Consider the following 25,824-nt stretch of genomic DNA (forward strand, 5'->3'; position numbering starts at 1 on the left):
ATCGAGAAACCCCATCATCCAGATAAATAAAATTTGAAAAACAGAATGGTGTATATATAATAGGATGGCTTTAGGAAATTATCAATCAATAAAAAATGCTTTGTGTTCAAAAACAACTTTTTAATAGAATTTTTGTAAGGAAAAAAAACCAGGAAACCATACTACAGATCTACTTGAAGGGTTTAATTAATCTAAAATTAAATGAAGAAAACGGTTTTATATAATTTTTCTGTATAAATATACATAGATGAATATATGAAAGTATCAAAACTTCATAAATAGCCAATAATACTCTGGGATAAAGCTGACATTTTTTTCTTACGAACACTGGGAACTCCACCTACAGATTAGCAAGTTTATGCAGAGACACAGATAGACACACATTCACAATTTCATAAAGCTTATGTTAATAAGCTGAGATAAACACGAAAATGTCACTCTAAGAATTGGGGGTAATTCCATATAAGCAAGGTCTATTTTGGACCTGTTTCCCAGAAGGAGAGAATTACTAAACAGCAAAAAGATCCTCTACCCACAAAATTGTCCAACAACATGGAAATCGAGTGAAGTACCACTGTGAGACTCATACAAAATTCTAAGTTTGAAGAAAGGCTAGAGGCATGTTTTTGTTTGTACATTTTCAATTATGCATCTCCACCAAGACAGACAACTAAAGACAGCCCGGTCAGTGGTGGCACAAAACCTTAATCGTAGTGAGCAACCAAAGGGCTGATGCAGGAAACAGCAGTCAATCCAAGACGTTTCAAAACAGCACACCTATTTTAGAGCCATTTTCAACAGAGCAAGATCTACGCAGACAGCCGAGTGAACAATGCTGTTTTGATAATGAACACCCTGAAGGAAAGGGGGCAGTGCTAGTGATTCAGATTTTTCATTTTCATACTTAAGTTTATGCACCAATTTCTGGGCTAAAGAAGAGACGAACCACTCACTTGCAGTACCCATGCAGCTGGGCTCCGGCCCAGGACCCCTGAGCCCTGTGGCTGTTTCATGTTCTTGTCAGTTAATGCCACAGCTCAACAAAAAACAGCAGATCTGAGGACGTGCAGGTTGACTTGCCAACATACAATGTTAGTGCGTGTGGGTTCAGAGGACAGTGCATTTTCCTTTCTGTTTTAATTGTGACAAACAGCTGGCATTTCCACACTTACTGGGGTGTACAAGGTTTGAAAGGGATGCCAACGTAAATGAGTTTTGTGGAAACAATAAAATATCATGTTGTGCCTGGAGCAGGGGAGTGTCTTCCTTCTTCCTCAGGGCTGCCCACAGACCCTTAACCGGATCTGAGTTTCCTGTCATCAGACTCGCCCGTGTGGCAGTTCATCTACTGGCCCCCAGAGGTCACTCCCCATCACTCCTCAAAGATTTATGCCCCTGGATCAATGTTTCTCTGACACCCGTCCTGCCCTAATTCCCAGTGATTTCATGGTGTGGAGGATATGCTTCCAAATCTCTGACCTCTCAATTCCTCGACCTTTTCTCTCCCAATAATCTTGCCCTTTACTCAATGTCAGCCACTCACGACCGCTATCGTACCCTAGTCCTTGTGATTGCCAAGCAAGCGTCTCACTAACCACTACCCCTGACTTTTCAGTGCACACCCTCTAGTACCCAGACTCCAACCATCTTTCAACCTGTCCCTCACAGCCTCAAATCTTCACTTTGGTCCTTAAGTGGGCTAACATCCATGGTCCGTCATGATCATTAACTCCCTGCAGAATCAGCTATCGTGGCCTACTCTTGCCCATTACACTCCCTTGGCAAAATTCCAACCATAATTAAACCCTACCTCATGCCTGCATCCATAAGCTGAATTTGGCTGAAGAATAGCGGTACCATGCTAAATAAGCACTCTCTTTAAATTCATGAGCACTAACCTCAATTTGGGCTTTTAATGCTGCCCAGTACTCATCATACATTTCCCAAGTACTGACCTATACTTTCTCATTTCTCCTCCAATTTCCAATATCTCCTCCTCCATCCTAACTCTGCAGTTGACCTTGCTTCCTAATTCCCTGAGAAACATGGAAGCAACCAGAGAGAACCTTGGCAAGCTCCCACAACCCCTTGATTCGGGCACAGGGACTTCCTCTGGTTACTACAGATAAAACTGTTCAAGGTCATCGGCTCTGCCCATTCACTAGGTCCATCCCTTCTCACTCACCTCAGGACCTCACAACAGTGATTCAACCCCCACCTTCACCCTCCCCAAACACACACAGCATTCTTTTGTCTCTCTCCTGGATCATTCTCCTAGATGACTTGCTCTTAATTTCTCCTATACAGAAAAACATATCATTTGTCTCCTACATAGACAAAACAAAACCCACTTCCCTCTCCAGCTGTTACTTCATTCTCGTCTTCCTTTTAAGAAAGGAAAAATTCCTTGAAAGATTCGTCTGTACTCACTGTTTCCTATTTCTCTCCTCTCATTCTCTTTCCTTACCCACTCAAATTGGGATTTTTATCCCCATCACTGCACCCAAACCCTCTTTGCGAGGTCACCCACACAACCTACACAGGGTGCTAAAGCCAAAGATCTGTCCCCAGGGCCTCATCTTACTACTTGTCAGCAGCATTTAACCTGCTGATCACTCTTTGCTGCTGGAAACACTTACTTTCCTTGACTTCTAGGACTTCACAAACTCCTAGACTTTCTCCAGGAAGAGTATCGGCTGCTCCTCCTCAGTCTCACTGCTGGTTCCTCTTCATCTCCTTGACCTTAATTCTGAAATATGCCAGAGCCATTCAACATCTTCTTTTATTTACCTCCATTCCTCTGACGACCTCATGTAGTCCATCACCTTAAAACGTCATCTGCACACTCTTGATTCTCACATTTATGTGAGCCCAGGCCTTCCCCGGAACTGGAGACTTGAATATGCAACTGCCTAATCAACATTTCCACTTGTGCATTCAGAAAGCATCACCTGAAACTCCTGATCTTTGCCCCAAGACTTCAACTTCCTGGAGGCTTCCCCACATCAATAAAAAGAAACTCCATTCCTTCACCTGCCCAGGCCGAAAACCAAGTCATCTGTGACTCTCTTTATCCCTCACCCTGTATCAACTGATTAGCAAATCATGTTAGCTCTACCTGTAAAACCTACCAGAATTCAACCAATTCTTTCACTTCAACCAGCATCACTCTAGTCTAAGCCACTATAGTCTCTTGCTCAATACAGCCTCATAGCATCTGACTGGTCTCCCAGGTTCCACTCTGTACCCCCATAGTCTACTGACAGTACTGTAGTTAGAATGACCGTGTTAAAATGTAAGTCAGGTCATGCTGTTCTCCTTCTCAACACTCTCTATGGCTCCCATCTTACAATGGCTCCCATCTTACAATGGCTTGTAAGTCCCAACATGATGGCCCAAGCCACCTCTTTGAGCTCATCCCCAACCCTTCTCCCCCTTGCTCACTCTGCTCAGGACACCCTGATATTCTCAACCTCTCCAGACACATGCAACCTCCTTTGCACCTGCTATTCTGGAATGTTCTTCCCTTCATTTGCCACATGGCTCTGTTCCTCACCTTTGGATTTTTGTTCAAATGTCTCTTTAAAAACCTCAAGTTCCTCTCCTGCACTTACTATCCATCTTTCCTACTTCATTTTCTCTGTAGCTCTTATTACTATACCATAGACTGTAAGTTTTACTATGTATTTATTATCTGCCTGACTTGATAAAATGTAAATTCCGTGAGAATATGGACTTTGCTTTATTCATTTCTATACCCCCCAGGGCCTGGTCTAATGCCTAAAATGTAGTGTATGCTCAAATACTGAATGAATGAATAAATAAATGCATGTTTTTGCAGCTACCAAGATGGAAGGGCTCTTCTGGATCATCTAGGCCAGGGATTGGCAAACTTTTTCTGTAAAAGGCCAGACAGTAAATATTCTCAACTTCGCTGCTGTAATGTAAAAGCAGTCATAGATAGTATGTAAACCAATCAGTGGGGCTGTGTTTTAATAAAATTTTCTTTCTACATGTGGCTAGCAGGATTTGACCTGTGGACCACAGCCTGCCAAACCGTGATGTAGATTTTTAGATCTGCTGCACTGAGCATTAAAGCCTTAACCACCAATTCTCCCAGAATTTATTAAACAGACTTCATAACTTCTAGAGCTAGAAAGGACCATCTAGACCAAGGATCATCTAATCCAACCCCTGTGGCAGACAGTAGATGTATACCTAGTATCCATTCTCTCCTTCTTTCTAATTAAAACAAGTCCAATTTTATTGAGGGGACAGTGATGGGCCCAGCTCAGAAATTTCTCAGTCTCTCTGTAGCTAGAAGTGACCACAGGACACAGTTCTGGCCAAGAAGACAAAAAGAGAAGTTGAGTGGAGGGCCTTTTAGGAAAAGTCCTTTAATTCGCAGGTGACACACTCCTTTTGCTCTTAACCCTTTTCCCCTCTTCCTATTTAAAATGCAAATGTGATCCCAGGGAATGGTGAGAGCCACACCCTAAGGGCAGCAGAGCAGGAGGAGAGGACAGGGGGCAGGAACGTGGAAGACACAGTGGGGCAGGCCCTCTGGATGTCTTACGATGAGAGGAAAAATTAATCTCCGGATAAGCCATGATAAGTGGCTTTTAAAGGAAGGCTTTTAAAGAGAGAAGATAAATCTTTGGTTAAGCCACTATAAGTAGCTTTTAAAGAGAGAAAATGAATTATCCAAGACCCTAAAAGAGAATAGAGACTTGAACTGACCCTGACCCCCACTTCGGTAGCCTTCCTCTCATGCCGCTCCCCTCAGAGTAAATTCCTCCCAGCATAAAAGACACAAAGTGCGATTTCATCCAAAGTAGACGACATGTGAATTAGACAAGCCTTGCTCCTATCCCAAAAAGATCATTTCCCAGCCTCCAGTAACTTGGAATTCTGGAGACTGTATCTAGCTTCAGACACGGTTGGAGCCACACTGCTCATCCTATCACTTGCAACCTGAGCAGAAAGAGACGGTTCCTCCACAGAGCTGTGGCAGAAAAGCCCAAGGCAGGATTCTCATCGGCCTGACTTGGGTACTGGGCTCATCCTTGAACCAACCACTACAGCCAGAAGGACGACTATTCTGATCTGCTTAAACTGGGTTACAGGCTCGCCCCTGTGGCAGGAGAGATGGGTCAGCCCCACCCAAATGGGGTCTGAATGGTTCCTCCCAGTAAACAAGGGCTCTGACATCAGAAGACACGGGGAGGGGAGTGTTGAAGTGTGTACACGCATGTGCGCTAGCACACACACACACACACACACACACACACACACACATCATTTGTGTGTGTGCCTACCCCAGGAAATTAAGAGATGTGGGTTGCAGGCTTAGCTCTCTGACTAGATGCAGGTCAGCAGGTTGACACATGACCTTTGGTTCTGAGTTTTCCAATCATGTACAAAAAGAAGATAACTTATCCAACATTAGCTTTAAGTTTTAAAAGATGGATTGAAGCAGGGTATTTGAAACGTCTTTGAAAAGTATAAAGTGCTATATAAGTATGTAGGACTATTATAATCAGTGAATAAATGCAACTGATATAAAAGGAAAAGAAAGTAAGAAATAGAAAAATCATCCAAACCTATACAAATCTTTAAAACGTCTGTTACTGTGATAAGCACCAGAAAAGGCCTCAGATTGCAATCTTCCCAGACAGCAAAGACAGGCTCTCCTGTGCCCCACCTTCCTGGGACGACTAACAGGCCCTTCATGTTCCTTCAAAAACAACTTGCCTCATTCTTCCCCCAACCCTGTTCTAGTCATACCTCCTCACTCTGCTGATGTTTAAGAATCGAAATAATTTTCTAAGTAACGATATACATATCATTTCAAATTTTAAATGACTTGGATAAATTGACATATACATGGTCATTTGCTGTGGCATCTGTTTGCAATAGCAAAAGACTGAAACAACCTAAACGTCCACTAAAAGGTGACTGGATAATAAAATTATGACACATCCATATACAATGGATACTATGCAGCTGTTAAGAAGAATAAAGAAACTCTTATGCACTGATTCAGAGAGGAGTGCCTAGATATAATCAGTGAAAAAAGGAAAGTGAAGGATTGGTATAGAGACTGCTACCATTTGTGTAAAAGGCAAGAAAAGAACACTCACACCAGTCTACACCTAAATCCATGGGATTTCCCTGGTTGGATACATAAGTACCTTGGTTGCCTCTACAAAGAGGAGCTAGGTTGGCTGAAGGACAGAGTGTGGGAGAGACTTCTCCCTGTTTATCCTTTTGTATCTTTTGAATTTGCACACTGTGAACATATTACCTTTGCACCAAATAAATAAAGGACTGATGGGATAATACAGCATAAACCTTATGGAAGGACAAACATACCACCAGGTCATACAGATCTCTATTAACTAACCACAGAGGTTGATGCACTTGGCTGCCAGAATAATCAACTCTAAGCTTAATAGTCTAACACAATAGCTGTGTTCACATAAGGTGGTGGCTAGAATATAACAATTACCCCACCATCCCCTACCAGCCTCATGGTGGGCACCATGAAGCACACGGCCATCCAATATTTGAGCAAATTCATCATTCTATTAGCAAAAACAGACAATGGATAAGGTGACCAAATAGGTATTCAAACAAGAGCATCCCCCTCATTTAAGTATGTAAGGATGTATATATGTATGTAGCTGTACACAAACACACACACACACACATAAAATAAATGAGTGGCCAGATTTTCAACACACTCTCCATTTCACAGATACAGAGTGTATTCAGCAACAACTAACAGAAACCCAGACCTGCTGTAACTTAAACAACTTGGGGTTTACTTTCCCCACTGAACAAGTAGTCTGGAGGAAAGTGGCTTTTGCATTTGCAGCAGCAGGTTTACAGTGTCAAGGCCATGATTTCTGTGATTCTCCTATCTGTCTCCTCAGGGCTACAAGATGGTTGCTCTTACTCCAGGCATCACATTCACATTCAGGACAGGAAGAAGGGAAAAGAGGTGATGTCAGCCCTTTTCATCAAGAAGACAAAAGGCTCTCCCAGAAACCCTCAAACAGACGCTTGTGTCTTGTTGGTTTGACCCATATTGTATGGCTGTTCCTAGCTGCAAGGGAGTCTTAAAATGTAAATAGTTTTTACAGTCTATGTAGTAGAGGCATGGAAGGGCAAAGGAAGTTGAGAATGACTACAGGACAAGCCAGCCCACAGTGTGTGCCACTCTGTGTGTGTACTCTGATAGGGTGCAAAAGTTAGCATGTAGAGGTGATTAATGAAATGTTTCCCCTGACAGTTTATATTCTTTATTGCCTGCCTTAAGAATATTTTTAAATGTGACAATATAATGGATTTTAGATTGGATGCGTAAGCTGGGAAGTGGAAATACTAAGGGCTTTTCATAGATCCAAAAATAAAACATTAACCTACTAGTCATATATTTATATTTATGTGCTTCCTTATTAAAATTTAATCCTCCTGTCAAATAAATGCACATCTAAAAGTTAAACACATTTATTTTCTGTATATTTCTCCTTAAATATAAGTTTTCATTTGTTTAATGAACTATGTTATAATTTTAATTAATTTCTCAGCGTCTACAAACCAGTTCTGTTCCCTCAGCTTTGTTAAATAGTAAACAGTTCTGTTATAACTTAAGTCTCAAAGATTTGCTACTTTTTTCAAAAGCTTTCCTACAAAGAAAGTCAATTACCCCACAGAGTCACCATCAGCCTTCAGTGCAAAAGCATTACAGTCATAAATACTTTTTTCTGAGCCATTTGTATATGACAAACATTACAACCCTTCATCTTAAATACTTCAGAAGATACTGCCTAAGAACAAGGACACTTTCTTACCTAACCACAATAATATTATCATGTGTTTTTTCACAGAACTAGAATAATCCTAAAATTTATATGGAACCATAAAAGACCCAGGATTGCCAAAGCAATCCTGAGGAAAAAGAACAGAGCTGGAGGCGTAACCCTCCCCGATTTCAGACAGTATTACAAAGCTATAGTAATCAAAACAGCGTGGTATTGGAGAGAGCCCAGAAATAAACCCACACACCTACAGTCAATTAATCTATGACAAAGGAGGCAAGAATATACAATGGAGAAAAGACAGTCTCTTCAGCAAGGGGTGCTGGGAAAGCTGGACAGATACACATAAATCAATGAAGTTAGAACACACCCTCACACCATACACAAAAATAAACTCAAAATGACTTAAAGCCTTAAATATAAGACATGAAACTATAAAACTCCTAGAAGAGAACACAGGCAAAACATTCTCCTATATAAATCGTACCAATACCAAAGGGGGAAAGGGGGTGAGGGAGGGATAAATTAGGAGTTTGGGATTAGCAGATACAAACTACTATATATAAAAAAGATAAGCAACAAGGTCCTACTGTGTAGCACAGGGAACTATATTCAATATCCCGTAATGAACCATAATGGAAAAAATATGAAAAAGAATATATATATATATACACATATGTATATATATATATATATATATGAATCACTTTGCTGCACACCAGAAACTAACACAACATGGTAATCAACTATACGTCAATAAAAAATAAAAAAATAATAATAAAAATAATTATATCTAAAACTATTAATAATTCTAATTAATAAGACTAATGTTTACAAAGTTTTAATATTTATAAACAACATTTATGAATAATAAGTACTATCACTTAGTCTATTAAAATTTCTCCAATCGTCTTAAAAAGGATTTTTTTTTAAAATCAAAGGCTAATCACTTCCAAACATTTTTGTTTAAAAAGCTATTGCTTCAAAATCATTCAACCAAAGGGAGTTAATTTCAAACTACATTATTTTTATTGGTTATCAGTCATTTGGTATTTGGTTCGGATTCTTTAAATATAGGTTTCTATATTTATAAAATGGCCATTTGTTTTGCATCTTTGTATCTAAATAGTTACGGAATACAACAAGGAGCTCTTCAGAGCATTATATTTTACAGGAAAAAAAAAAAAAGAAAAGAAGGGAAGGAAGACAGGCAGGATTGTTTCTGAACTTAATAAAAAAACCCTCTAAAACGCACACACAGACTAACAGCAAACCCATTCCAAATTTACCCCCAAAATACAATTACAGAATTCCTAATCACAAATTCAAATAATGACGCCTGCTACTTGATTTAAGGGTTTTAAATAAATAAAAATCTGCTACTTAAAACAAATAAACAGAGAAGATACTCTGAGCTTACCCAATCTGAAACTGAAAATCAACCCAGAAATGAGGTAAATAACAGAAAATCATCAGTGTTGTTGAGCCTCAGATGGTCCATATGAGAAGCCCTCAGCATGAGCTGCCCATGATTAATGCTAATGAATGGACTGGGTTTTACCACATTCACAGAAGGTTCAGAATAATGTTGTTTACATGCACTCTAGTCTTCCCTCACGAATATGTGGTTCTCACAGGCTCAAAAATCATGGTTACTCTCAAATATCTGATGGCTTTTAAAAAATTAGGTTACAGTGAGGGGAAGCAACTTCACAACCATAAAAACAATTCTAAAATCTATTATAACAATTATGGATTTCTTTATTTTACCTACATCCACCAAATGTAACTTAAGCCCTATTCAAACTAATCAGTCAGTATATGTACAACTCAGCCTTCAGCTTCATATGATTTAATTTTCCTTTCCTTCTTGCAACATTATAATTATGTGCTCTGAGTTTACTGTTAACTAATATTAGTGATTTTTCTCCATGTGCTCACAGCGCAAGGAACAGACAAAAACCCTTTTTGATCACCTAATCAGTACCCTTCGGAGGAAAAACAAAGAATTCTGATATGGAAACAAAGATCTTTCTTTTTCTTTTTTTTTTTTTTTCCAGCATGGGATGAAACAAATTCTTTGAGTGGTTTTAATTAAATCCTAATACTTCATAAACATCTTTTAACATAAAATTCAAAATAAAGTACGTATTGTGAGTAGCTCAGCAGCTCCTAATTCTGTGATGGCACCAACCTTTATAATCAAGTCCACAGTCCCTAAATCTGGACACCTTTGAAATCAAATAGACCAGCAACAAAACTATGGGGTTTTTAAAAGTAACGTGACACTGCTTACAGAGTTGTTTTGTTTTGTTTTGTTTTTCCATTTTTAGTACTGTGCTTATTATTTGCTTTCCAACCAAATAATATTACCAAATTATTTCCAGTTATCAAAAGTTGGTAGCTAATTGAAATGGTCTTTTCTTTGTTTCCCAAAAGGCTTGAGTAAGAACACATTTGCTGTTGTTGACACAGTCATCCCCTGCTATTTCAAAAGTTGCAAGTATCCAAAATATATGGGATTTCCAGGCTCTAAAAGAAGGCTAGAGGTCTTGTGTAAACAGGAAACCTAGGCCAGAGGGAGAAAACCAGCGAAGGCTGTGAATGCACAAAGCCCTACAAAGTCACACTTCTATTGCCGGCTACCCACTTCCACTTATTCTGATAAGTCCATTTTGTTAATCTGCTGCTGATCAATTCTGTTAGTAATTTAATACAATCACAAGTTTTTCTTTTTTTCTTATTTGTAAGAGGAGAGGAAGAAGAGAAAATGATTAAGCTCCCTAGGACAGGATGACCCAGCTTGATCTCAAGACTCTCCTTTAGGAACAAGGCATAAGCCACATCACAGAATGTAACCTCTGGGTTTCTTGGAAATTATGATGATTCTCTTTAGGACACTCCACACGCACTGAAAACACAAATTTGGGAGTTATTCAATTTACCAAGCAGATGAACTATTTATTTTCAAATGATGATTACCTGGGTCAATAAATGGGAGTTTTGACCATTCATTCTAGCCAAAGAAAGAAAATAATATCTCAGATTCTTACCACTTTCAACAATTCCACTGAGTATACTCTAACCAATCACTCTTCCTATTCTCCAGCCTCCTAGCTTACAGAACAAGCTTTCTGCACATTGTTTTAAATGAGATATATGATTATTTCTTAAGCCTCTATTAAAAAAAAAAAAAGGATGTCACTCTAAGAGGTATTTCAGAGCTCAGCACAACAACTCCCCAAAAAGAGACAAGCAAAAAGCATTCAATTCAGTCATTAGCTTCCTAAAGAACATTCCTGAAGGCCCTTAGAAAACCACACACATTTCTAAAATGACTGTCAACCTTGTAGTCACTTGCTATCTTTCCTTCTGTCCCCACTCCATTCACTCAAGTTTATTCTGATTTGTAAAATCTCTACACACTTAAAGATACTCTGGGATTCTATATATGTATCTTATGTCACATGGGAAAAAAAATGTGATTGATTTTGCAACTTGGTGACCCTCCATGAGATATACTCCTGTTAAAGAAGAAAAAAGATGAAAGGCAAAGTATTGTTCTTCAGTAAGTTTGTGTGCTATTGGTGCACAGTTTACATGCCAAGTTGTTGATGCCAGTCATCTATGGAAGTCTAACCCATCTAGCTTGTCACCAAGGCTGAAAGACCATCATTTCTGGTCCTCCTTCCTTCCAGCTGCTGAGAGAAGTTCTTTTCTTACCCTGCCACTGCACATGCTTGAAAGTTGATTCATACCCTCCAAATGCCTAGACCTAAAAGCTTTTTCTTGATATTCCTTTATATCTCTAAACACATGGAAACTCCTTGGTTATCTCAAAAAATTCCTTCTGTCTTTGGCTTCCAGATGAGTGTTCTCCTCGGTCGCATCTTTTCTCCCTCTTTCCTATCTCCTCACAGGATACTCTTTCCACCCACCCTGAAGGCAGACACCCTCTAAGGTTTTTACCTTCTCATTCATTCATTCATTCCACAAATGTTCTCTTTGCTAGACAGTCTTCTAGCTGCTGGGGAGACAGAAATGGGGGAAAATAACAGTCAAAATCTCTGCTCTCATAGAGTTTATGCCGTGCTGAAGAGAGATAGATGATAATAAAAAAGTACAGAATAAAACAAGTGCCAAGAAGAAACATAAACCAGAGTAAGAGAAGTTAAAATTTTAGGCAGGGTGGTTAGGAGAGACCTCCTTGAGGAGATGACATGCAAGCAGATCTGGCTTCCTCAGCGGGATCATTCATTCTGTGAAAGACACCATAAATTCCGAAGGCAAGCCCAGAGTCTCAGCTTCCCTCTCAAGCTCCAGGCCCATATATCCAACTGACTGTCTTGCCTACAAACACCTCTATGCCAACACAGGAGTCAAAATCAACCCCATGCTCTCTACATGTCCAATGTTCCATGCATGACATTCTTATAATTTCTTATTGGCCTTGTAATTCCAAGTCCAGAAGACTCAAAACAAGGACCTACTGTATAACACAGGGACCTCTGCTCAATATTATGTAACACCTAAATGGGAAAAGAATTTGAAAAAGAATAGATACATGTATATGTATAACTGAATCACTTTGCTGTACACCTGAAACTAACACAACACTGTTAATCAACTATACTCCAATATAAAATTAAAAGTTTAAAAAAAAAACAGATTCCAGTTACTTTGATGCCTCTTTCACCGCATCCATCCCATTCAATCAACATCAAGAATTTCAAGGATTCTCTCTTTGAGAGTAGTCTCTGGCACCTGACTCTCCTTTGATCCACTCTAGCTCTGCTTCTCTAATTGCCATGCCCTTCAAATTAGCAGCTTCACCTAAAGGGCCTCCTTCCTCCAATCCATCCCACGTCCTACTGTAACACTCCACTGCCAAAGCCTTATGTGGCTCTCTCCACTACAGTAAGTCCAATTTGGGGGTTTTCTTTTTCATTTATAATTACACCACTCTCCCTAATATACTCTGTCCACTTGTTAAATCAGATCACTTGCTGCTCACAAAACCAGTCCTAGATTTTCCCTCCTGAAGGTACCTCATTCATGACACTCTCCTCGATCTACCAGATATGACACCTCTACCTCTGCTTCTTTTGAACTCTGCTTTTCCTACTTTATCATATTAAGAGTTTAATTATGAAGTTTTTCATAAAACACAAAAAGAGTATATGGAACATATGATTTATGAAGCATATTAATAGAACAAATGTCCATTAATCCACCGAACGACTAGAAAAATCCAACACTACTAATACTGTTGAGACTCCCTAGGTCTTCTCTCCCAAAGGAAACCACTACCCTGAATTATTTTCCAATAACTTCCTGTTCTCTTCTATAGTTTTACCATATGTGCATGTATAATGAAATAGTGTCTGGTTTTGCAAAGTTATATTAAGGACTGCAGTCCTTTGCGAACTGTATTTTTAACTTAGTGTTATGATTTTAAGGTTTATTCATATGGATGTGTGTCTTTGTAATCCATTCATTTTCACTGCCACACAGTATTCTCCTGCTGATGGACATTAGAATGGTTTCCATTTTTTGTTGTTAAGAAAAAGCCATGCTGTACATGTTCCTGTGTGTGTCACCCAGGGCACATGTACGTAGTCAGGACTAGGATTTCTGGGTTGTGGGGCATGCACGTGTTCCACTTCTCATGAATATTTTTCCAAAATGATTATACCTACTTAAAAACAGCAATGTCTAAAATATTTATTTCATATTTTCTACCTAGTGATTCTAATACCTAAAGTCTTTGGTAAGTCTGTTAAAGTTTCTATTGACATACTTTCTCTCATGGTAACTCTACTTCATGTGTGTTTCATTTTAACTTAAGCTTTTATTTTGAATTCATAGTTGAGCACTTCTTTGAGATCTGAGTTGAAAGAGTATTGCTTCAGGAAGGATTTTCATTTACTTCTGTCAAGCCCCTGGGAGCTTCATATAACTAGGACAATCTTAAACAAAGATTCTCACCCATTCATTTGAATATGTGATTTTGCCATTAATATTTTGTCCAGCATTGTTAGATTATTTGCAGTCAAAGGTTCCAGGATCTCCATCTGATGAAACTGCCAGGAATAGAAGTCCCCTATATTTCCTGAACTTTAGTATGAAACTTATTGCATCTTACTTTTTATTTACTGTACATTTGCCTTTTTTCTTCTCCTAGATTGCAAGTTCCTTGACAGTAAGGTTGATATGGTGTATTTATCTGTGTATCTGTCACAGTAGCCAGCAAAGTACATTCACGACTTTCATGAATATTTATTAAATAAAAACACGTTAAAAATTCTGAAAGTATTTATAAAACCCTAAGGCCCAAGAATTAGTGATAAATAATGCTTTGGGATGCCTAATTTATTGTTTTCCTTATTTTGCAATTTGGACATGTGAGTACAACAGGCTATATATCACAATGTTTATGATAATGAAGGAGAAACATCTTTGATTTTTTGAATTGGTTTAAAAAAAAAAAGTACTCTTAGGAAAAAGATTTTAGTGTTTGAAAAAAAGAAATGTGCATGAAGAATAGGAGAAAAGTCTTGTAAAAATCCAAAAATGCACTGGTAAAGAGACCAGTATATATTTTAAGTTTTCTAAATTATAAAGAAACTCATGAAACATAATATATGACCTCAGATAAGAAGTTAAAATGTGTAATGACAATGTACTTTTGTTCCTCCTATCAAAGCTAATGCTTATGAATTATCAGGGTTGTAGCTAAGAACTTGGTCATTAAAAGAAAATATTTATCAAATATAATTTCTCAAGTTGGCAGAAAACCACAAGAGTGGACTCCCTTCAATCTCAATTTTTTTTTTTCGATCTCAATTTTTGATGGCATTCTGCATTTGACGGTAAACCTATGATGTCAGAAAGAGTGTAAGCATTCCCCAAAGGGATAAAATAAAAGGACATAGAGCAAAAGCTTCTTTTTTTAATCGTAATACTATATACCACATAGAATTTTTCAATAATAGTCACATAGACTGTAGGTTGATGATACCAACAAGTCAGCTTAGAAATTCAAAGAGAAGAAAAGGGAAATTTGATTTTTACAGATAACATTTTATCAACCATTATATTTAGTAGAGAGCCAAACCACCTAAAAAAAGTACTATGACATTACTTGTTGAGAACCGGGCAGGAAGCTATAATGCCACCCTGAAGTTCACATACCACACATGCAGCCACAGTTTGCATGAAAAAAGAATAATTCATGAAACCAAGTTTGTTCAAAAATAACCATGAATAGGAAAAGTCACATCTGAATCATTGTAAGAGCTCTTATATGTGTGTGTCTGTGTGTGTGTGTGTGTGTGTGTGTGTGTCTAATTTAAAAAGCACAACTAAAAAGGAAATCTATTTATTTCTTTTCCTTACTTAACTAAGCATTCAGTCTATAATCAGCTGGTTAGCATGAAGTATTATTAAGGAACTATTTTTACAGCACCCATTTTTATGGATTTTGTATGTTACACGAACAGTGGTTTTTTTAAAAAAAAAATGCACAAATTGGTTATTCTGTTTTATGCTTCCTACATTAAGTCAAACCAAAGCTCTGGATCTTGGCATAATGGTAATAACAAGTGGAAACAAAAACATTTTAATCTTCAAAATGTCCTTCAATTTTACTCTATCACATTAAAGCCTCATTTATCAAAAATAGATTTTTAAAAGAACCCTACATTTAAGATAATTTCAGAGTTTGTTTCAAACTACAAAAAAAAACTGGAAAAATCTTTATTTTAATAAGTTGCTGACTACTTTAGAAAAAATACATAAAAACAAATTATTTAATCATAGTGTAAAATTACTTTTTTAAAAATCCCTTATTATTGCAGAAGGTCACAGATATCAAACATAACACCACTCAAAAAGACAGGGTTATTTTAAAATTCTGTACAAATGGTTATTGCTGTGTCAGTTTAGAATATTTTATTTAAGGTAATTTTACCATTAATAAAAGTTAAATGTCAATTAAAAGAAAATCACCCAAACAGTACAACAGAAAAATGATCTAAAGCTATGAGCAGATAATTCACACATTAATATAAAAGGCCAAGTTATATTTGAAAATTTACTCATCAGAAAAAGACAAATTAAAACTGGAAACCATTTTTTCAAATCTTTGATTATAGAAAAAAAATTTTAATGTGATAATAACCATTGGAAAAAGACTGTGGAGGAGACTTCTGGTTTCTGGTCCAGCATGTAATGACTTCAGAGGTCACCGCTCTATCCTAACAAGTAAAAAGCTGAACAAACTGAAAAATTAACAACTCTTCTTAGATCCGTCAGAAAAGTGAGGTCACAAGGTAAACAAGTTCCCCTACAGTTGGAGAGACAAGACAGTCATATACAGAGAATCACAGCACCAGAGCAGAGCCTCATGAGCAGAAACCGCCACAGGAACCAGTGCCTGGGCAGGAAAACCAGAACTGTGACTGAAGAACCACCGGAGTCTTGGAATAAGTCCGTCCTCATTATTATATAAAATGTTTCTAAGTATATACTGCAATGAGAATCTCTAAATATATTATTTATGCAAATCTTTTTTTTTTTTTAAGAAAAAACAAAGGAAGCAAGAAAGGAAGAGTATCGTGATGCCTTTCCACAAAACCAAGGAAGTGGTGGCTAGCTTACCACAGCCATCACCAGAAAGGATTTCGACCAAATCACCTCAATAGAAACTTGCGATCCACCTTTAATAGCTTTAATTTATAGTTTCAACTAAGGACTAAATTGCTTTACAACTGTACATTCACACACACAGTTTAGATTGGCCTGTGAACAAACCAGGGACCAAATAGAATTTTGGACCTAGAAAGGACTCTGGGGACCATCGAGCTAGGCCCCCTCATTTTATACACGAGGAAACTGAGAACAAAGAGGCTTGTCCTAAAACCAACCACTAACTTCATCACTGTTAAAACAGGAAAGAACCAGACCTTGCTTCTCATCCAGGTCCCTGGTAAATTCAATTTATTTCATTCTAACCACTTTGTAAATATCATCCATGCTTCTTGATAGTTCCCAAGTGGTCCCAGAAATTTTTTATTTTCCAATCCCAAATCACCTGATTAAAAAAGAACCACATATTTACAGGTGTAATACGGTACAGAATTCATAAAATTTAGCATGGTGGAGGAATTAAAAACTGTCTCTTGTCTAACTTTTTTTTTTTTTTTTTTTGAGAAAACAAAACAGAACTTAAGTAACTTGATAGATTCAGTGAGTCAGACACAGAGTTAAGAGTGGAACCCAGCTGTCTTAACTCCCAGGACACTGTTTTTCTGTATTTCACATTTTATTTTGCTTAAAAAGGCGGTGGGGGGGGGGCAGTGTGACCTTGCAGAATGAACACCCACTGACTAACCAGGTGACTTTGGACAAGTCACTGAACTATTGCAAAATAAGTTTCTTCAACGATTTAGTGAGCAGGGTTGATGAGTTCTGAAATTTCTGATCCCTTTCCAAGAGTCTGGAATTTTCAAGATGAGTGTTCAATATGCATCAGGTCATGGGATCCAGTGGAAGAATGAAGTACTACAGCCCAACTCTCTGAGGAGTTTCGAGAGTTATACAAAGGAGAGGACAACAAAGCATCAGAAGAGAAAGGGGTGGAGCTCAGGAACTCCTCAGCATGGACCCAAATCTGGAGATGTCCAACTAGCTAGTGAATCTGTGGTTTCAGACACAGTAAAGAGTTCAGGTCACTCTCAACAAGGAGAAAACTACCACGTGCCGTCATCACACACCCATCACAGGGTTCCCAGGAAGTGAATTTCTCCTGAGTGTCGAGTTTTCACCTCCGGTGAAAACTGGTATAGCTGGGCAACTAATAGCAAATTACATAAATTACACAGGCTGTTCAGGCCAAGAATTTGGTTTTCCTTAAAAACAGCATTCCACGATGGTAATTGTTAAAACAAAAGAACAAGAAGACCCAAGTCTGATTCTGATATATTTGAAGATGTAGTAACATGAACATCATCAACCTTTTTCTGAAAAATCACCCAAGGCAGACCTCGAAGTCCGTTCCTAATGCGTTCCTCAGCTCACAATGTGCCATCAGGCGATCCTTACCAGCATGCGTGTAGTTCATACCGTTATTTATGTTTTCACGACCCCAGGTCAAATAACTGGAAGAAAGCACCTGTACAAAATCTCTTCATATTGAGATTTTTTTCCTAGTTATTCACTCTGTTCTTCCTTCAGATAAATCCAGCTATTTCTTGCCTATAATCTGTTTTTCTTTCTCTCTCTACCCTAAAAATCTTTCCTAAGAGGGCATGCTACGTATTAAAGGCCTAATGCTTATAAATCTGAGGAAGTAATTCAGTTTTGTTTTGTTTTGTTTTTTATAAATTTATGTATTTATTTATATTTTTTATTTTTGGCTGCATTGGGTCTTTGCTGCTGCGTGCAGGCTTTCTCTAGTTGCAGCGAGTGGGGCCTACTCTTTGTTGTGGTGTGCAGGCTTCTCGTTGCAGTGGCTTCTATTGTTGAGGAGCACAGGCTCTAGGTGCACGGGCTTCAGCAGTTGTGGCTCGTGAGCTCTAGAGCGCAGGCTCAGTAGTTGTGGCACACGGGCTTAGTTGCTCCGCAGCATGTGGGATCTTCCCGGGCCAGGGCTCAAACCTGTGTCCCCTGCATTGGCAGGTGGATTCTTAACCACTGTGCCACCAGGAAAGTCCAGTAATTCAGTTTTATTCCCATCCCTGGAATGCCCCATCTATCCCATCAGTTGTATGCTTATATTATAAAACTTATATTTTATCCTTGAGTGGATTTTCATAAATTCTAAGTAGAGACAGCTTTGAGATGAAAAGTGTTTTAAATAGGTAAAGCCTGAATTTTGGCAAATAGTTTGGGGCAACCCTTGCTTAGCCAGGTCCCCACCAGTATCCTAAAGCTAGGGCTGGGGTAGGGGTGTGACTGGACACCTTGACGTTTTTGGGAAAACTAGAAGAAAAGCATTGATTCCTGGTATGGGTTTCTGTTCCTCTTCCCAAGCTGGTGAGGATGGAAGAAAAAGAGGAGCCAGTGACAAAGCCCTAGATTCAGAGGATCCAAGAACAGATGAGACTTAAAGGAACAGGAAGCCAGGTAGGGACGTTGCCCATTGCCATGCCACCCTCAGGCCGGTAAGGCTCTCTAGGAATAGAGTGGAAAAGTAGCCTGATATGCTCGGGCCAAGAGGACTTGACAATCCCCTTATTATTCTATTTTTTCAGACCACCTGACCCCATTACCACTAGCATCTGCTGTCAGTGGATGATATGTGTACTGCAGAAGCCAGAGGTTACAACAAGACCACGGACACCATAGTGAATTCATCAGGGAGAGAGGCCAGTGACCCACAGGGAGGTGGAGGGCAAGCCCTATCCCAGCACAAGCCAACAGAGGGAAGAGGGCGGCCATGAGCCAGATGGTCCCTCCACAGTGACACAGAAAGTCCCTGGAATCCAGATGCCACCCAACGAAGACAAAATGGCAGCAAAACAAATATAAAGTGCCATGTAAAAAGAGACCAGGCTTACATGGAGAGGACTAACAGAACGAGGGCAAGGAGTCAGGCATTAAACCGAGTTAGAGAACATTAAAAGAGTGACAATAGGCACCCTTCCTGCACTGTCCACCATGGGCTGGGGAGAAGAGTCAATGTAGGTGTGGGACATCTGGTAAAGTCTGCCCCAGACACAGGCCCAGGACGCAGCCCTGCTGTGACCTGGCAGGCTAGGCCCTCTCGACATGGAAACCAGAGGTCCCCGGTGGTTACACACAGGTGCCCATCAGGGCTCCCTGGGCCAGGCCCTGCACAGCCTGCACACAGCCCTTGTGGCCCAGGTGGTCACACACTGAGCAGTCGTCCCCTCTGCAGGGGCCCTGTGGCCTGTGTGCCCTGCAGTCCTGTGTCCTCTGCACGCCCCCTTGATGCCGGGCTCCCACGGCATACCCAGCCACCAGGTGCTGATTATCTGTTCCCCATCTACACTGCACTCCAGAGGGTGGCCTACTGTCTGCCCAGCAACTCCAGACCAGTCCCAGCCAGGCCAAACCAGTGAACTTTTCTGCTACCTGCCGAACCACACCTTCTCCAACAAGGTCTGAGCCCCTCCCAAGCATGTCCTTCCCTGGACGCTCTCAGCTCTAGGGCACCACAGAGAGCTTCCTTACAGCCTCCAGTTACTCTTTCATCATAGTTAACAATTCCTTATATTAAACTCCTCCTGATTAACCTAATGTATGGTTTCTACCTCCTGACTGGACCCAGAGGGCTACATACTCCTAGCAGCAAAATCTATCAATATTTCCACTTTCTCCATGGACTCCTCCCTCAAAATCACCATTTCCTCTCCATGGCCTGGACCATTCCCAGCCCCTAATGTCGGTCTCCTCTAGAGATGGTCTTGGACAACCTGAGATCTACTTTATAAACCCTCCCCTAAAACATCATTTTATGATCAACTTAAGAATACATAAGGGTTCTCTCTTTTCTATCAGATCGAACATGAACTCCTATACAGAGATTTCAAGGCCCTCGGGACCTGGCCTCACCTGGCCGATCCAGCCCCGCTGCAGGTCAGGAGCACTTCCCTCCAGGTAAGAGTCATGCAGGTGTCGAGCCCTCACCATGCCTAACCCCACTGTCATGTCTGTGCTCACACTCCTTTCTTCCCCACCTTTCCCGGCCTCCTGGGGCTAGTTCTAGGAGTTCGTCATCCATGAATCCTTTTCGGATGATTTCTTCCTACGCTTTCGTCTGTGTTGTCCTCACCACATAATTAGCACCTTATATTATCCTGTCTTGATTCTCTACGTGGAGACACCCCCCAGATTAACCCTGTGATACTCTTCCCCTCATTTATATGTTCATGGCTTATTACCCTAACTTGTTTTTTTCGGGGGGGGGGGGGTTTGTTTTTTTGTTTTTTATGGGATAGGGTTGCTGGGAGGAGTTAGAGGAAGCTTCTTTTTTTTTTTTAATTTTTTTTATTTATTTATTCATTCATTCATTCATTTATTTATTTTATTTTTTGGCCATGCTGTGTGGCATGTGGGATCTGAGTTCCCCAACCAGGGATGGAACCTGTGCTCCCCGCCTTGGGAGCACGGAGTCTTAACCACTGGACCGCCAGGGAAGTCCCCCTAACTTATTTTTAACTACATTTTATATTTTTTATACAACTTCACAAGCCTTTCCATAGTGGTAAACTCAATGTTAAATAATGGGAAAAACCCGAGTCAAATAGTTTTAATCCACAGTAACAGTTATCTACAGGGCCATTGCGAGGCTACACAAAATCTTCCTACAGATTAGAAAAAGCCATCCCTTCCTCCAAGCAGATGCAGCCTCACATCAGGTTATATGGGTTTGGCAAATGGAGCCAGGCCAGATTTCAACTCAACCCTAGACAACTGTGTGTGGCAGCACTGGATTCATGAATACAACACTAACTTTTTTTAAAAAAGAGTCAAATTGTATTACAGAAAAACTTTTAAATGAGGTTGTCCCTTGAATTTTGTTTTAGTAGAATTTTATTCTACTGTGTATGACTCTAATCCTGGACAGTGTCTCACAACTTGGGCATTACATTTGTTATATGGTAAATTTCATGCAGTAGTAGCTATTTTGATGGAATTTCTTTTCACAGCCAATGTTAATTTAGGGTCTAAGTCCATGCTAAACCCTGGACCTAGGTCTAGCAATACAAACGTGGCACCTGACTCATGAAGCTTACAGCTCAGAGGAACAACCTCTATTTACAAGGAAGTAATTTTCTTAATGTTATACTTACTGATAAACTTGTTTTGCATAGTTTCCAGCAGAGCTTGGTGGGCATCTTCAGCTTGTAAAGCGTGTGAACATTCTCTAGCCAGTATGGTGCGCACAAGATGCTCTCCACATCCTAGAAAGCCAAGGAAACCAAGAACGGTTGAGGAAAGGCAGTACTAAACATCCTCCTTGTCTTACTAGCATTAAAACACCCTTATGCACCACTGAAGAAGTAGTTATGCTGGAGAATAATTCAGTGAGGGATGAAATGATTTCTACGAGCAAACTAGTAATTTTAGTAAAGAGATTTGACAGAAACTAAAGAAACACATGTCTAATCTTAAAAGGAAACAAAGAAAAATAAAAGGAAACCCCTTTTTCATAGGAATTATTCACATAATACAGGAATTTAGATTCTCTACCTAGGAACCACCTAGGGTTCTGTTTCATTTCCACTGCTGGATAACCACAAAAAACTGTTTTATAATTTCTATACAGTAGGCCCTTGTTGGTTATTTATTTTATATATGGTAGTGAATATATTTTAATCAAAAGTTCTTAAATTCATGAAACTTAAACCAACACAAGCTGATATAACACACATTTTCTGTTTGGCTAGTATGTACTGTGACAGACATTAGGCACTAACAACAAATCTCCCTTAAAAATATTATCTGTAATTGTTAAATCATGTTGGTGCCATTCATTTCAGAAATTTTCTCTGCATATGTACACCTCCTTTCCCCCCCTCCCTTCCTCTGCCCCCCATATACACATGCATGTATGTATACACACATATATGTATATTATGTATACACATACATTATACACTCATTGCCAAAAATACAAACTGTTCAAAACTTGTGAAAGTTTTTTTTCTTTTTTAAATCACCTATGTTTTGTCAGAAGTAACTTCCCTGTATTTTTTGGTAAAGTAAATGTAAATATCCTTCAAGATCTTTGTGAGTATCTACACTTAGATATTCATCTAGGTATGCAATTTAATATATTACTTTGTGGGCAGGATTATGGTGATCCCTATTTTGTTAAATGTTTGCAATATTATTTTTATAATCAGGGGAAAAATTAAAATAAAGCTAATAGAAAAGAAACCATTTTCGACACTTACTATGTAGAGACACTGTGTAAGCTCAGGAAACTCCATAAACTTTAATTCCCTTTGTGTACGTATTTGATGTTGAACAGTGAAATGTTATACTTTAGAACAATAATAATTGTTAGGAAACTGGCATATTATAAGCTAAATGGGTGTTCAGAAGGTTATGTACACATGCCTCAAGGCAAACAGCTAAACCACATTAATGAAGTTAACATTACAGCAAAAATACACAGTATGTGTCAGAAAGATTTTTTCCTCTGTAGTTACATAAGAATATATAGGGTTTTCCAATGCTTGATTTTTTTTCCAAGAAACTTAAAATTATGACTTCTATTCTGACATATATCACCTTTAACATAAGAGCCTTGACACCAAAGCTTGTTCTGCAGGTTCCAGTCAAAGAAAAGTTTGATTTCTATGGTTTTATCCACAAAATTCCAAGGTTTCTTAAGAGTATGCTGCCATATAGCGGAAGTGTGACTCAGAGGCAAACAGTTCCATTCCTTATTCATAGATATTAGAAATAAGTCTTTCAATACATCTTCCTTTTGTCCTTAATCATGCAAGCAAGAGTGTATTTATATTGTCAGATCTTAGCAGAAGACATGGATTATACAAAGAATGAAGACCTAACTACAAACCTAGAGGAAAAGTGATAAATACCAAATTCTAAAAGAACTTCGAAAAGTACACAATTATTTATCACCAATAAGAATGACTAAACAGACTGAAACACACAGTGAATTCATAGTTTATGTTTTAAAAACACCTTTGGAAGATGCTATGGAACCAATTCACTATTCTGAAAATGGATAAATGAAAGAAAACAATCAAGCATTTCTCTGTCCTTCCTATAGGAACTGCGTAGCAGGGTAACCAGAAGGTTTATGAAGGAAAATTTTCTCCATAGTAGTATCCCAGTTAATAAATGAAGAAGAAATTAACAAAATTAGAATATAACCGTTTGTAACCTATAATTTAATAATTGCTATAGGCAACAATCGTCAATGGCTGCTAATATCACAAAAAGATACAAACAGATATTACATGTCCCTTGATAAAATTACACCTTTGTAGTCTTGCCCCACACCAAAAAAATTACACCTCAATCTGATCAAGCCTCTAAATTCAATCATTAATTTCTAGAAATAAAGAACATCTGCAAAAAACCTACAGTTAACTTCATACTTAATGGTGAAAGACTGAATTATTTCTCCCTAAGATCAGGAACAAGGCAATGATGTCTGCTTTTATCGCTTTTATTCAACAATATACTGGAGGTTCGAGCCATTGCACTAAGTCAAGAAAAGGAAGTAGAAGGCATAAAGATCAGAAAGAAAAAGGCAAAACTGCTCCTATTTGCAGATGATATAATTGTTTATGTAGAAATCCCAAAGGAATCTACAAAACCACCACTAGAGGTATCTCTCCAGATTCTTCCTATTTGGTTAGGAGTCTAGGGCAAAGGTTGGAAGCAGACTCCTGCCTGGTACTTATCAGTCCCCAAAATATGAACTTTTCTTTCCCCATCTGTTCACACAACAGATTGTTTATGAGCACCTACTTGGTGCTAGAACCAGAGGACACAGTAGTTGGCAGAGGTGCTGCTACATGTTGTCAGATCTCCCCAGAGGTGTTAGACCCCTGACTGGCTACTGAACACTCAGTTAACTGCCATTCTGGCCAGTCCAGATGCCAGTGCCTTGACTGTGTGCTCTACAGACCAACCTTGAGGATTTAGCTGAGAACCCTGGACTCATCAGAAACCCTGGACATTTCCACAGCCTGCTGAGAGCCAACCTCCTTGGCCACGTCTCTCCCTCAAATCCCAAACCTTAGCCCAGTCCCAGCTCACTCTTTGCTAGTGTGTTTCCTATTACTGAGACTCCAGTATGCCCCATACCCAGACATCAGAATTATAATACATTTCCTTGGCATCTCAAAGTCCACATCAGAATCACATGTCTTGATCTGGTAGGTAACAAGCAGTGGTGGTTTGGTGGTGGATGTGACCTTACCCCAACATACCTGAACCAAGAGGATGCGGTCCATTTTCATGGGACTCTAAAGGAGGCTTGTGACCAACATGGTGCAGATCTCTACCCAAAATTTTAAAAATGATGTGACGATGACTTTTTTATAGCCCATCGTGGGGAGCGGAGGGGTATTAGGGGTATCTTTTTTGATGACCTTGACTCTTCCTCCAAGGAGGAGGTGTTTCGCTTTGTGTGGAGCTGTGCCCAGGCTGTCATTCCTTCTTACACTCGCCCTGTGAAAAAGCACTGTGATGACTCTTCACCCACCAGGAGAAGTTGTGGCAGCAGCTCCGGAGAGGACGGTATGTAGAATTTAACCTGCTGTACAATCGGGGTACAAAGTTTAGCCTCTTCACTCCAGGATCCAGGATTGAAAGCACCTTGATGTCTCTACCTCTAACTGCCTGATGGCAGTACACGCATTCGCCCTCAGAGAACTCCACAGAAGCTAAGATTCTGGAAGTTCTGTGCCATACAAGGGTGCATTGATGCAGGCAGAGCAGCCTTCTTGGGGTCTGGGGGATACACAATGCGTACCCCTGCTCCACTGGCCAGCACCACTGCTACTGTGTGGCACTTAGTCACCTGTGTCTTACAGCTCCAGTCTTCTCCACCGTGGAGTCTGCCTCCTTGGCAGGTGGTGAAATGTGTTTTAAGCACCACAAGCTTCTGTTGGATGCTATCTGTGGTAGGTGGTGGGGTGGCAGCTTGTCAGAGTCAATTGGTCGATGTAAACTCATTTATACTTTTAGAATCATTTTATATGACTCATTTACAAACAATGACGTTGAGTTTCCAAGAATTGGTTGAGGGGATCTAAATATTATAATCTGTACCCAGAAACTTCTCGTGCTATTTTTGTTTCATATGTTTTTTAAAGGATTAGGTCTGCCACAAAAATCTGTCATGGGATACATTTTATTTTCATTAATTCAATGAGGTTGAGACTAACTAGTAATTTTAGAAAGCAACTGGAAATGAAGGTAAAAATTTTACTTTGTCATTATTGAAGTTTATTTGTTCATAATCTTTATATATCTTTCT

At 39.3% G+C, this 25,824-nt stretch overlaps 1 protein-coding gene across 7 annotated transcripts in view; it reads right to left on the reverse strand.

Moving 5' to 3' along the window:
- TASP1 (taspase 1) overlaps positions 1-25,824 on the reverse strand; it is a 235,115-nt gene that overhangs the window by 66,970 nt on the left and 142,321 nt on the right. For all 7 annotated transcript variants that reach the window (XR_011076948.1, XM_068565779.1, XM_068565780.1 and 4 more), the window contains one exon: positions 21,647-21,757. Coding sequence is in view for 6 of the 7 variants with exons in the window: in XM_068565779.1 (XP_068421880.1) it covers positions 21,647-21,757 (111 nt within the window). In the remaining variant the exon portion in view is untranslated. The remainder of the gene's footprint in view (positions 1-21,646; positions 21,758-25,824) is intronic.

This window comes from Eschrichtius robustus, chromosome 16 (genome assembly GCF_028021215.1).
Source record: "Eschrichtius robustus isolate mEscRob2 chromosome 16, mEscRob2.pri, whole genome shotgun sequence".
Taxonomy (NCBI): Eukaryota; Metazoa; Chordata; class Mammalia; order Artiodactyla; family Eschrichtiidae; genus Eschrichtius; species Eschrichtius robustus.